This window comes from Borostomias antarcticus, assembly GCF_949987555.1.
Source record: "Borostomias antarcticus genome assembly, chromosome: 16".
Classification (NCBI taxonomy): Eukaryota; Metazoa; Chordata; class Actinopteri; order Stomiiformes; family Stomiidae; genus Borostomias; species Borostomias antarcticus.
In genome coordinates this window covers 18,920,177-18,933,238 of record NC_140249.1, presented here as the reverse complement: position 1 = coordinate 18,933,238, position 13,062 = coordinate 18,920,177, and the positions used below count along the sequence as shown (strand labels likewise).

The following is a 13,062-nucleotide window of genomic DNA, read 5'->3' as shown; positions in this document are numbered from 1 at the left end:
CTTGCGTTAGTAACATAGCTCTAATTTCGAACCGGCACGTTAAAATACACATCCCCTTTTTGAGCAAGGCAACGTGGAGTTAAAAGTAGAGTATCCTGCGACTGACGCATTCACTTCCTGTCTTCAGAGATTGATTCCCGCCACCCCGCTGTGTTCTCCCTTCGAGCTGAGGCATCTGGGTAATGGGAGGTCTGGGAAGGCCTGGTTTGACGGTACCCAATAAGCCTTGCTGTCACGTTAGGTGGCCTCCAGTCTCAGTCGATCCGTTTCTACGCAGCGAGCAGGTGAGGCAAGCTAATGCTAATGTGTTCCTAAGCTGTGTTCAGAGGGCGCCCGGCGGCGGCCTGGCTAGTGTTCAGAGCCTCGCTGCATCTTAGTTAATCGGGCTCGTGTCACTTCACATCAGAACATTGCGAAGGGGAGCAAAAGTTTGTCCTGGAACAAGCTAGACTAGAAAGTTTCCAGTTCAGAGCCGATGTCTTGGGCTAAGTTCCTGCAGGCACCTCTCAGTCCGTTCATTACAAGGGAATTTGTAATAGACACAGGTCGTTTCAACAGAGTTAAACCACTTAACTGACACTTTATCCTAAATGAGTGGGTAAAAGGGAAGAGATGGAAAAGAGGCTCCATGTTCCATGATGGGGTAAATTTACTGCTAAAAGGCTTAGCTATATTGACTAGCGCAGGAAGGTGCCACATTCACATCCATTGAGGCAAGTTGTAACTACTGGCGAGGCTGAATTGGGGGGAGGTGACCAGCGGAACACCATTCATCAACCTCTGACCCCTCTCCAAACCAAGAGGACCGGCCATTCAGAGCTCTTCACAAGAGAAACTCCCCTACCGAGCTCCAACAAAAGAGGGTCTTGCAGGGGTATGCAAAGAGCAAAGTGCTTTATTTAACCGCGGCAGGCATGGGGGTTCGTACTAGCGGAAGCCCCCTAAGAAGCAGCCTGGCTGGCAGCACTGCTTGCGAGAGATATACGGTCAAGCAGAAGAGGTCAGAGCACCTGTTCAGCTGAACGCTACGAGACATTTAACTGTACACTAACCCCGGGCCGAGCCACGGGTGCACTGAGCACGCTCAGATGGGGCTGACTGACACCTACTCCGAGCTATGCCAGCTGAGTCACTGAAATTAAGACCGATTTAGAAACGTCTCCGGTGAACACCCCCTTCTCCCCTGCCTCCCTCCATCTCTCTCTCTCTCTCTCTCTCTCTCTCTACCACCTCCCACATTTCTTCCTCTCATTTCAACAGCTCGCCTTCTGTCCCTCTCGCCTGAATCCCTGAACTCCACTTTCTATTCTAAAAGTCGATGTTTCCATTACCCTTTGAACCCAACCATGAATAAATCCACTATAATTGTTTAATGTAAGTGTGACTGAAACAGTGAATACACTAACTTGCGCTAAATTACCATTCAATGGGAAAAGAATAGAGGGTAGGAAAGGACTAATCAAGAGTCGGTGGGTATATGGCAGACTGCCCATTCTGCATGAACTGACTAATCGATACTAGCAATGGACGACCGGACGGACGGACGGACTGACGGAGCACATGGGCCCAACCGAGCATACCAGAAACGGCCCCCCTCCCGCGGGGCAACAGACTGATTAATTTGCTCAGAGGGGTAGCAAGCCGGTGCCCTGGCACATATGTTGCAACCTGCGGGTCTGGTGTGAGAAATCCCAGCTATATGTGGGTAAACAAGTGGTGCCACGATCAGTGCAACAAATAGCCTACTTTAGGCTTTATTCAACCGTTTCCTTCGGGGATAAGTAGGCTACATACTTATCTCTATCCATCTATCTATATGTCTATATATCTATTAGATATCATTCTGTTGGTAACTGGTCACATGCGATCGGCTGAAATGTTAAATTACTGTTTTGTACGGACATAAATTGAGAATTCAGCATTCGGGGCCCCCACGGAAAGTAGCATACGAAGGGCCCTTTTGCCCCCAGAAATTTTATGCAAGTAGCCTATGCAGCTGCCCAAGAGAACAATATTCCAACATCAAAGTCGTTACGAGGAGGCCTACAATACATTTCCATATTTTGTTTTAAGTTCTAGAGCTTTGTCGTTTGTAGGCATGGGGAAAAGGTTGTGTTAGACTAACCTTGCATTACGTTGCTTTCTCATATTGAGCTTGCTAGGCATTTGAGAATGGGAAAAAATAACACATAGGAATTGTTAGACCACTAACCAGTGAGGCCGACAGCAATTCCAATTCAATCTGAGCCATAAGAGGTAGCCTATTCAAACGGTTACAAAAACGTCAGATTTTGTAGATAACAATTTAGACTCTCAAGAGACGAGCCCAGATAGCATCATTCCGACCAAACTGATAGAGCTGTTGTTTTCCTGTGTTCGCTACATTGTTGTAAGAAGAATATATTGCTGTTGCTCCATGAGATAACCTAACGTTAAACTGCGCTTCCAGATGAAATTGACGCGCACTACCGTTTCTCCCCATCCGTGTATCTTAACAGAAACATGGGTGAACCGATTATTTGTCGGGCTATATTTTCTTGAAAACGTCTTACCGCTTCGACATTCCCGAGCCCTGTGGTTGCCAGTGTTTGTATGGGAGGAGGTTGTTCCCCGCTCGCTCCCTCCGACGCCATCTTCCTGCTGTAGCGGTCTTCTGGAGTGAGGGCACCACACACAACATAGAACAACGCATTCGGTACTGATTAACTATTACACTGCTGAATGCAAATCACATACGGTAATAACCTCGAATAGTAAAAAATTCAAGATGGGAAAAATATGTCCCCACGAATGAGACAGTATCCTGCCGTTAGTGGCGCGCAGGTTGGGAGGAGAATTTTGGCAGTAGGCGTGGACCGAGGCGTATTCCAGATGCGAATCCTCATGTGCTCTCTCAACTTGAAAGGAGGTGCGCGTTTAAGTGACAAGAGCATTTGCCGAGATAAACAGACAAGATTATGCCCTAGTATTTCTATCTAAACCTGCCACCGCACCTAGGCTATTTAGGCTATCCTTTCACGCCTCAGATAATGTGTAAATAACAGAGTAGCCTATAGGCTTAGCCAGTCCTAATTGCTGTGACTCATACATGTCCAGTTCAGAGCAGTTGAACTGCAAGACAATCTGAAACGGCATGATACATCAAACAAGGCCCATATAGTAAAATGCATTTTGGCTACTGCAGCCTTCAAGTAATGAAAAAACCCCAATCATTATTCCTCGTGTATGCCGAGTAAAGGGGGATTTCCCTACCACAAGAAACGGTCTATATAGCCTTTCATGTGTTTATTAAAAGCATGCATCCCAAGTAGTGTTCGTCATATGCTCTTGGCAATCACACATTTGTGTATTTTCGTCAGCAGTCTCCAGATGGACACATATAGGCCTGGCCTACACTGGCTTCCAGATGTGCCATTTTGGAATTAGAGCGCTGATCCCCACTTGGTCATTTCCGAGCCGAATGGGGTCACAAGTGTCTATTTGGGTCAAATGGGAAATATTACCAGATAGCCCAGCCATGTCTATTAATGCTGTAACACATTACAATGTGAAGGAAACCATGTAGCCTACACTGTTTCAGATAGCTGGGGCAGTAGGCTACCCATGGCTTCAAGTGGAATGGCCTGGAGGCATTAGGCATAGAGCCCACACAATGTCCTGTTTCTCAAGGGTGAAAGTGATTTTCCACCGACTTTTCCTTCCACAGTTAATGACATAATGCATGTAAAGTACCAGTATAATAACAATTTAGCTGTGGTCCTTGAAGAGGCAATAGCCCGTTTAAAGAGGGCATCCACCACAAGTCTTGCTGTCACACCAGATATCTTTTATATCATTTAATATATTTTATGACTGTCCCATCATGATCCAAAACTCATCTAAATCTGATACAGATCCATAGAGAGATCTTGTGTGGAGACCATCTTTTCCCCCTCTAGGAAACGTGCCATGATTTATAGGGGGACCCATGAGGGACTCAGAGGAAGCAGCTGTGGCATTATCAATTTGACCTCTTTATGGGTCCTATTTCTGTACATACGGTATCATTTGCATCTTAGTAATTTAGCAGACGCTTTAACCAAAGTGACTTACAGTTCACTAAATGTGTCTAGAGTGAGTGAACAGACTGTACATCCCAGTCATCCTTAGTAAAGTGTCACTAGCGTTGTGTATGCATGTCATTATGTAAACCCAGTAAGTCTGACATACGTAGACCAGAACGTGTCCCATTCATTACATGGATATATAAATACGAATACTCAACTGTGACAAAACATCTATTCCAATTCTATGCCTCAGCTCTCTTCATCTAGTCCTCAGTGTCAGTATACTGTCCTTGAGGCGAGACAGAGAGCATCTTCAATGGCCCAACTGCCTTGTTGTGGCTTCGACCTCTTTCTCTGGTCAGTTACTAAGCCGCTGTGTGTGTTCAAACTCTGGTATCCGTCTGTGTGTTTTTAACCAGCTGAAGGGAACTACTGTTCCCGGTCACCCGGCCCCTGATTGAACACTGACTCATGTTGGGCCTGTTGGTTGCCTGGTGTCTGCGCAGGGCTAGCAGGGGGTTGTGGGTAGACCCCCGGCCCCCGGTTGCTCAAATTACATTACGGCCCAGTCTGTATACATCTGTGCACAGGAGCATGTGAACAGTAATATAATGAAGTTTGGCCCGCGTGATGGAACATGCTCAGGTGATGAACAGCTGCGCCAATTACAGCTGAGCTGAAGCACGGTATCGAGAGTCTAGAGACGAATCTGATTCTGCACATTTAACGATGACACCTTTCTATTATTCTGCACTCACACTGATGGTTGACCGTCGGCACGGGGAAGTGGCCCTCGGCCGGGTCTTGAGAGCGTTGCGCCGATGACCCGTAATGGTGTACGGGGCGAGTCCCCGCGCCGCCGGGAGACGCGGTTGAGGGAGGGCAGCGGAGGAAGCTGTGAACGAGGGATGATGGTGAGTGAGTGACAGACGGAGCACTGTAACCGGAGACGTGTGGACAGGGTGATAGATGGGGGCCCCAGCTTTGGGGGCAGGGGGTCTCACTGCCCTTTCGCCCACCTACCGCCACAACACACACACACACACGTACACACACATCCGCACGCGCAGTCCTCCAGGGAGAATTGGCTCGTATTGACTTGCTCATTGTTGGTACACACAGCAGGGCACAACAGTTTCTCTTTAACGACGAGGGGCGGGGCGAACTGAGGGGAACGCCGGCCGGGCGGCCATCACTGGGCCCTGTGTGTGAGGCCCCAGCTGTTTCTCGAGCCAGACGGTATCCGTAAAAAAAAAATACAAGAAAGCTAAGCGACTCCCGGATCCTGTGTCGTGGTGAGAGCTTGGAATGGGTGGACGCAGCGAGTCTGGACAGTGACTCTATACGGACAGAGAGAGAGAGGGGGGGATGGACGGAACTGGGCCACATCTCTTCCGGATTGTCCCGAGTGGCTGCCCAGCGACTGAAACAGGCCTCTGTTCAGACCCTAGCACCGCTGCTGCAGCTGAACAAACCTCGCCACTGTGTCCCCCCCCCCCCCTCTCTCTTCCTCTTCCCTGCAGCCCCCCCCCCTCTCTCTCTCTCTCCCTCTCCCCCCTCAAAAAAATGGTAATATCCTGTCTGTGAGGGGCAGGTGTTTCTTGCGAAACGCTGCAGCGATGACTCGACACTTTGATGTCCCTCCCAAATTAAACCAACCCCAGAGGAGGAGAAGCATGTCATTGTGGTGAACAGTGGCCGGGACTTTAAAGGCATTGATGTGGTGTGCTCACTACTATCATAGGCCTCTCCGGTGAACGCACCTGAAATATGCTTTGATTAATAACATCAATACCATCTGTGGGATTTAGCCTTGAGCCTTGAAGTTATTTTCTGTTATGTTTTTTTTTCCCCTATGTCTTCAATGTGCACAGTGTAATAACCCTTTTAAGGTGTATCTGTTGCCTGGTCTCATCTTTTTATTCAACACAGAATGTCTTATAACTTGCTGAAACATGGACATTTTACAACTGCATATGTTCCTAGCTGCAGTAGAAATAAAAAAAACGCTGAACAGGAAAGAACAGACAGAGAGGAAGCACAGACGGGGAAAGTAGGGGAGTGAGATGGACGGCTAAAGACCAGACGAGTGCAAGGAGAGAGACCCAATCCATGTCAAGACTCAAGAGACTCCAGATCAGTTTATTGCCATGTATAAGCACTAAGCACTTATTGTATTTTATTGTATTATATTATATTGCACTGTACTTTAGATTGCTAATCTTGTACTTTGCCTTCAGCACTAGATTATGCTCTTAGTCACTTGTTTTAGAGAGAAGATGGACTTGTGAGTTCTGGCAAGTAGTAGTACATTGGCTCTTCCTACGTTAAATGCAATTATTGTTAGTCGCTTTGGATAAAAGCGTCTGCTAAATGACTGTAATGTAATGTAAATGTAATGTAATGTAATGTATATGGCTCACACATACTAGGAATTTGACTAGGGTTAAGGCATACGCTGATGTAGACGACAAAGGGCAGAGTGCAGGACAGGACAGGACAGGACAGGACAGGACAGGACAGGACAGGACAGGACAGGACAGGACAGGACAGTGCAAAGACACGACAGTGCAGAACAGTACAAAAAACAGTGCAACAAAATGCAGTGCAATGCACAAATTACAATATACAGTTAAAAATAAAGGGGGAGGCACAATACAGTATGTTTACTATACAGAATGGGGTGTGGTGAGTGTATGTACAGTGTGTGTGCAGATTATAGTATGGTGGGTGAGTGGTGTTATGTACAGTGAGTGCAGTCTGTGTGTGTGTGTGTGTGTGTGCCGTTAAGGCATGTGGTACAATCAGGGGTGGGGTGCAGATGGTGCAGGGGGTATAGCGTCAGTGTGGGAGGGGGGGGGGGCGTCTTGGGGGGACACGAGCCTTGTTTATGAGTGTGATGGCCGTGGGACAGAAGCTGTTTTTGTGGAAGGTGGACTCGGTGTCCTGCCAGAGGGAAGTGGGGCAAAGAGACTGTGTCCAGGATGGGAGGGGTCGGCTGCGATTCCGTCGGCCCGTTTTAGTGTCCCGGAGGCGTGCAGATCCTGTAGGGATGGTAGTCTACAGCACATCACCCTCTCAGCAGAGCGGATGATGTGTTGCAGTCTGCCCTGGTCCTTGGCTGTAGCAGCTGAGAACCAGACGGTGATGGAGGAGGTGAGGATGGACTCGATGATGGAGGTGTAGAAGAGTAAAATGGTAAATGGTAAATGGACTGCACTTATATAGCGCTTTTCTCACCCCTAAGGGACAAAGCGCTTTACAATGGCCTCTCGTTCACCCATTCACACACACATTCACACACCAATGGCCGAAGCTGCCATGCAAGGCGCCAACCTGCTCATTGGGAGCAATTTTGGGGTTAGGTGTCTTGCTCAAGGACACTTCGACATGTGGACAGTCGGAGCTGGGATTCGAACCACTGACCCTTCGATCACTGAACGACCCACTCTACCACTGAGCCACAGCCGCCCCGTACCATCACTGCCTTTGGCAGGTTGAATTTCTTCAGCTGCCTCAGGAGGTATATCCTCTGCTGTGCTTTTTTGGCGAGGGAGCTGATGTTCAGCTCCCACTTGAGATGGTCGTGCCCAGGATGCAGAAGGAGACCACAGTGGTCACTGGGGGGTCATTCAGTGTGATGGGGGGTGGGTGGGGCTGGATTCTTCCTAAAGTCTACAATCATCTCCACTGTCTTGAGAGCGTTGAACTCCAGATTGTTTTGGCCATGTGGAGAGAGGTGTGGAAAAAGCTAGGTCTGTGGGGGGGGGGGGGTATTGGGGGTGACAGGGTTTCCCCCTCTCGCCCCCTCCGACTGACCCTCCCTGCCCGCACCGGCATATGGGGTCACGACCCCGATACAGGGCACCGAGTGCCAGAGAGAATGACACACTTGTTCAAAGATGCTCAAAATACCACCGAGATGAGTCATCGCGTCGCTTGACTGCAGCCAAATCGTATAATCCAATATGAGACGTCATATGTCAAGCCCTCTCTGCTATGGGTATGTTTTGAGTATCTGGGCCAGTATTCACTCATAACAGGTTTGGTTATATTCAGACAATCCTTTTTAATGAATATACTGTATCTTTATGTGCTCACGTGCTGTCACACCAAGTAATGACAAAAGAGACACATTCACCCATAGCCTACAATCTGTTCAGATCTATCTATCTATCTATCTATCTATCTATCTATCTATCTATCTATCTATCTATCTATCTATCTATCTATCTATCTATCTATCTATCTATCTATCTATCTATCTATCTATCTATCTATCTATCTATCTATCTATCTATCTATCTATCTATCTATCTATCTCAGACAAGTGTTTGGCAATAGCTTGGTACACGTATATAAACACCTGATCACAGCCATCACTCCTCAAACATGACATTCAGCTCTGGGCACCAGACAGAGATGACATGTCTCCAAGGTTTTAGCTGTCACTGACAGACAAGCACCCTAATTCAGAGGCCCTGTCAATCTCTAGAACCAGAAATGTAGGGGATCCTGTTCTGCTCCATTGATATTGGTTTTAGTCTCAAGACATCTTAACTCTTACTTCATGTCCTCTACCTAAGAAGTAGGCTGCATGGAAACTGCATACAATGGTCTGTGTATTTAGTCAGTAAAAGAAATGATGGGACAAAGTTATATAATATATATATATATATACTGTATGAGAGAGAGAGAGAGCGAGAGAGAGAGAGAGACAGAGAGAAACAGAGAGAGAATTAGAGAGAAATAGAGAGAGAGAGGCAAAGTTTAGGCTTGTGTTCATTTATGAGGTAATGTTGGGGGGGGCAGGTGAAAGGAAGGTCATTTCCTGAAAGGCCAGATGTGTTTTCCGATCTCTCCCCCTCCTAAGAGTCACATGATTAAAAGTCTTTCTACCACAGGATTTCATTCCTCAATGCTGTAATACTGTTATTATCCTGATACTAAGACGAATATCTGATATATCATATTACATGCATGAACTCAGACAAGGTTAACCCTATACAATATTTCTCTCTAGGCCATAGATCTTTACAGTACCACACCGAACGCAAAGGTTATGTTTATAGTTTCACACTGTCTCAATTCAGCATTGCAGCCTGAATCTTTTGCGGCGGAGTGTGCCTTCCCTGTAGATCAGTTCACAAAGCCAGTATGTGGGTGTCTATTGGGATAGGAGCCAGACATCCATAAAGCTCTAAACACACAGTGAGTGATATCCTGTGTTTAGCTTTTGCAGGTAATGAAGATATAGGGATTTGTGTGGTCAGAGGTTTAGTAGGCTACAGCTAATGTAGGCCCGATATCTGTTGGAGGGCAAACACTCAAAGCAAACAGTTGATTGAATGAAGCAGAAGCAGGACAAACAGAGCCCTTGGGTTGTGTGTGTTTGACGATGAGGACCGACTCCCCATTCTGGCATAAGTTGCATAGCAGTCACAAATCAGGGATGTCATTTTGATACACATTCCAATAATTAAACGTCAAAGAACGTCAGAAGTCTGATGGACCTAAAAATGACCTCATTCTCAACTGAATGTCCAGCAGCCTTGCCCAATGGGCCAAATGGGAAGAAGCTTTTCAGCACTATTATGATATATCGCCCCCTAGTGGTTAGACCTGAGCTAAAAAGGCCCCTGGATGACTCAAGATCGCACCCACAACCCAATGGGCAAGTGAGGGTGGAAGCAATACTAATGAAGACACAGTGACACCTGAGATACATGCAATTCTCTAATCCGTCAAGGCCGAGCACAGACTAAAGCAGAGAAGATGAACCATGTTGCATTAATCTTTCTCTTAGGTTCGCACTGACTTCTCTTAGGTTCGCACTGACTTCTCTTGCATTTTAATAAAAAACAAACAGTCTGTTTAGCATTTGCTTAGCATTTGTACAGCCTGTTGATTCTCATGACGGCATTCTGGCTCATCTGGGTAGCAGTGCCAAACACCACCCTGGGGTTAGGGACAGCCACCATGGTGGGCTGCTGGTTCTTGGTGAAGGCAGATCTGGAAGGGGACAGAAGGAAGTAGGATGAGAGGGGCAAGCTATGAGCTATGAGGCACAACAGTGATGTACCAATTAAAGGAACATGTGACGTTTGAAAAGGAAAAGGCCCCCACTGGTGCATTGGGGAACAAACAAGGAATACTGTTGACAAGGACAAGCAAGGAATACTGCAGGTGAGCTGTACCTTATAGGTGACCAAATGAGGAAATTAAGAACAAATGAAAGATACAGAAGGATGACATCATGGCTTTACCAACCTGTCGTAATGCATGACGGAGTTGTAGTCATAGGGGGTCTCCATGTTGAGGGTATTCTTCTTGTCGAAATTGAACTGCTGATCTGAAAGAGTGAATTGGATTAACGTCAATCAATTGCTCCTGCTATTAAATTTTTTAAAAGATAGAAAGAAAAGAAATGAATGTTTTGTATGTGTGTCTTTAAAAAGCTCCACACATTGGAAGCATCTGTAAGTGTCAAAACTGGCCCACATCATCTTCCTTTTTGTGCGTGGCTGGCCAGCCGCGCAGCTAGTATAGCGTTTGTCGGGTTATCACTCCCTCCCTCCCTTACTCCCGACAATGTTGGCCTGCATCTGTCTGTTGGCACCACAAGAGGCAGTAGTCCCAGTACACCAAAATCAAGAAGGACACCAAAATCAACCCGCAGATCTCCACTGCACAAGTAGAGTAGTGGTGAGAGCATTGGACTCCCACCCTGGAGACCAGGGTTCAAGACCCGGTGGGGATGACTTTATGGGACTATACCCCAAACCTCCACACGTTCATCATTTCACTCCAACCATTTCATCCCCTACCTAAATTCCACAAGTAGAGTAGTGGTCAGAGCATTGGACTCCTACGCAGGACATTCTCAGAGATTACTGTCTATGCTGAGCGAAACTACAAACGCTGTTGTTTACGTTTTGGAACTGATGTGTCCAGGCGACAAGACCTGTCTTCATCTATCAGATATTATTTAATGTAATTTCAATTCACAGCTATTTCAGTGGCATGACTAGCTTCCGTCCTACCAGTCCTGAACAGAAACAAGCCAGCCACGCACATAAGCCAGGCTGGATTTGGCCTGGCTCAGAAAAGGCTTTGTCTGGTTATCCTTCCGTCCTCCTTCCGTCCCTGGGTCAAGTAAATGTTGGCCTGGCTGCATCTCTCTGTTGGCACCACAAGAGGCAGTAGTCCCTCCACAGATCTAGACACGCTCAGTTGTAGTCCCGGACTAGGCTTAATCTGTGTTGTCATTATGAGGTGTATTACAAGTGGTGTATTGTGGTGTGTTATGAGTGGTGTGTTGTGGTGTATTATGAGTGGTGTATTACGAGCGATGTATTACGAGTGGTGTATTATGATTGGTGCATTATGAGTGGTGTATTACGAGTGGTGTGTTACTAGTGATGTATTACAGTACGAGTGGTGTATTATGAGTGGTGTGTTGGGGTGTATTATGAGTGGTGTATTACGAGTGATGTATTATGAGTGGTGTATTATGAATGGTGTATTGTGGTGTATTACCAGTGGTGTATTATGAGTGGTGTATTACGAGTGGTGTATTACGAGTGATGTAAGCTCATCGATAACGCAAATGAGGGAAACCTCAGTGTCTAACGAGTTGAAATAAAGGTTTGAAATTGAAATGAAATGAAATTATGAGTGGTGTATTACGAGTGGTGTATTGTGATGTATTACGAGTGGTGTATTATGAGTGGTGTGTTACTAGTGATGTATTACAGTACGAGTGGTGCATTATAAGTGTTGTATTACTAGGGATGGGTATCGATTTTATCGATACAGATATCGATACCAATATTGCTTGTTGATACCGATAGTTAGCAATACTCTCTAGTTATCAATACTACTCTACCACTTTGGGACTCATACACTGCCTGGGTCGATGAGACTTTCTGTCTCAGTTGGCCTTCATTTACATTACATAGTGGACTGTCACTGTAATTAAGTGATCCTGGGTGATCAATCGCTGGTTATGGTTACTTTTTACACATTGGCAAGCTCACCTATGATGTTTCTCTTTTCAACTGAATGTCAAGCAGGTATGAGTGTGTGTGATAACGTGCCTCTGGAAGGAGGGTGCTAACTGGGGTTAAGGACTGTGGTCATCTCCCTACAGCAGGGGTGACCAACACAATGATCGCCATCGACCAGTAGGTCGCAGAGGCTATGCTGGTAGATCTCTATGCTGGTAGATCTCTATGCTGGTAGATCTCAAGCCATTCAAAAGAAAAGCCATAAAAAGGCGACTTTATGATGTCCAAATGAACAACTGTTTCCTGCTGCTCCTTTGTAGATTACAAGTGTGACCGTTTGTACTGCAGTTTAGTTTAGTTGAGTGTTTTAATGTCATGTGATTTCATAAGTTTAGGCTTGTATGTGTAGCTGATAGCTGATAGTAGAATCAATCAGAAACTCAAAAAAAGTCAACCCTGCAACCCTGGCTTATTCATTCAATGCAAGTCAGCAGAGTGTATTGTGCTGTGTGAGCCATTTACAGTAAGTAAGCTAAAGACATTGTTCTGACAATCAGCTGACTGTTACCGGTTAAGGTTGTGCGAGGCATGTAACGTATACAACCTTTGATGAGATGCAGTGTGAAATCTGTGGATGTTGGTCCCAATACTGGCGTGCAGATTTAAAACCTCTTTTCTACAGATGTGTTCATTCCTCCCTGTTAAAATAGTGTGTAACATCCTTCCGTCTTAATGAGAGAGATGAAACACTCTCTCGTGTATGTGCATACACCCACTCTCTCTCTCTCTCGCTCTCTCTCACAAACACACACACACACACAGATCCACTCCCGCTGCACTCAGACACCCTCTCTACACCCCACCACTCATCCCCTCCTCCCACTCCACTCTGTTGTTCAGTGGGTGTTCTGGTGCCAGGGTTCAAATCGATCCTAGCGATTGGTCGCCTGTCACGGGTCTCGCCGTTCATGAGAAACTAGCCTATCGGGGGAACATTCTAGATAGAC

The 13,062-nt window shown here is 46.3% G+C and overlaps 1 protein-coding gene across 1 annotated transcript in view; it reads right to left on the bottom strand.

The window, feature by feature from the left end:
* Positions 1-2,642, bottom strand: part of cttnbp2 (cortactin binding protein 2) — a gene marked incomplete at its 3' end in the record, with an annotated part of 50,261 nt that extends 47,619 nt beyond the window's left edge. The window contains exon 1 of the mRNA XM_084450940.1: positions 2,553-2,642. Within this exon, the coding sequence (XP_084307066.1) occupies positions 2,553-2,633 (81 nt within the window). The 5' untranslated portion in view covers positions 2,634-2,642. The remainder of the gene's footprint in view (positions 1-2,552) is intronic.
* Between the last annotated feature and the right edge of the window lie 10,420 nt (positions 2,643-13,062).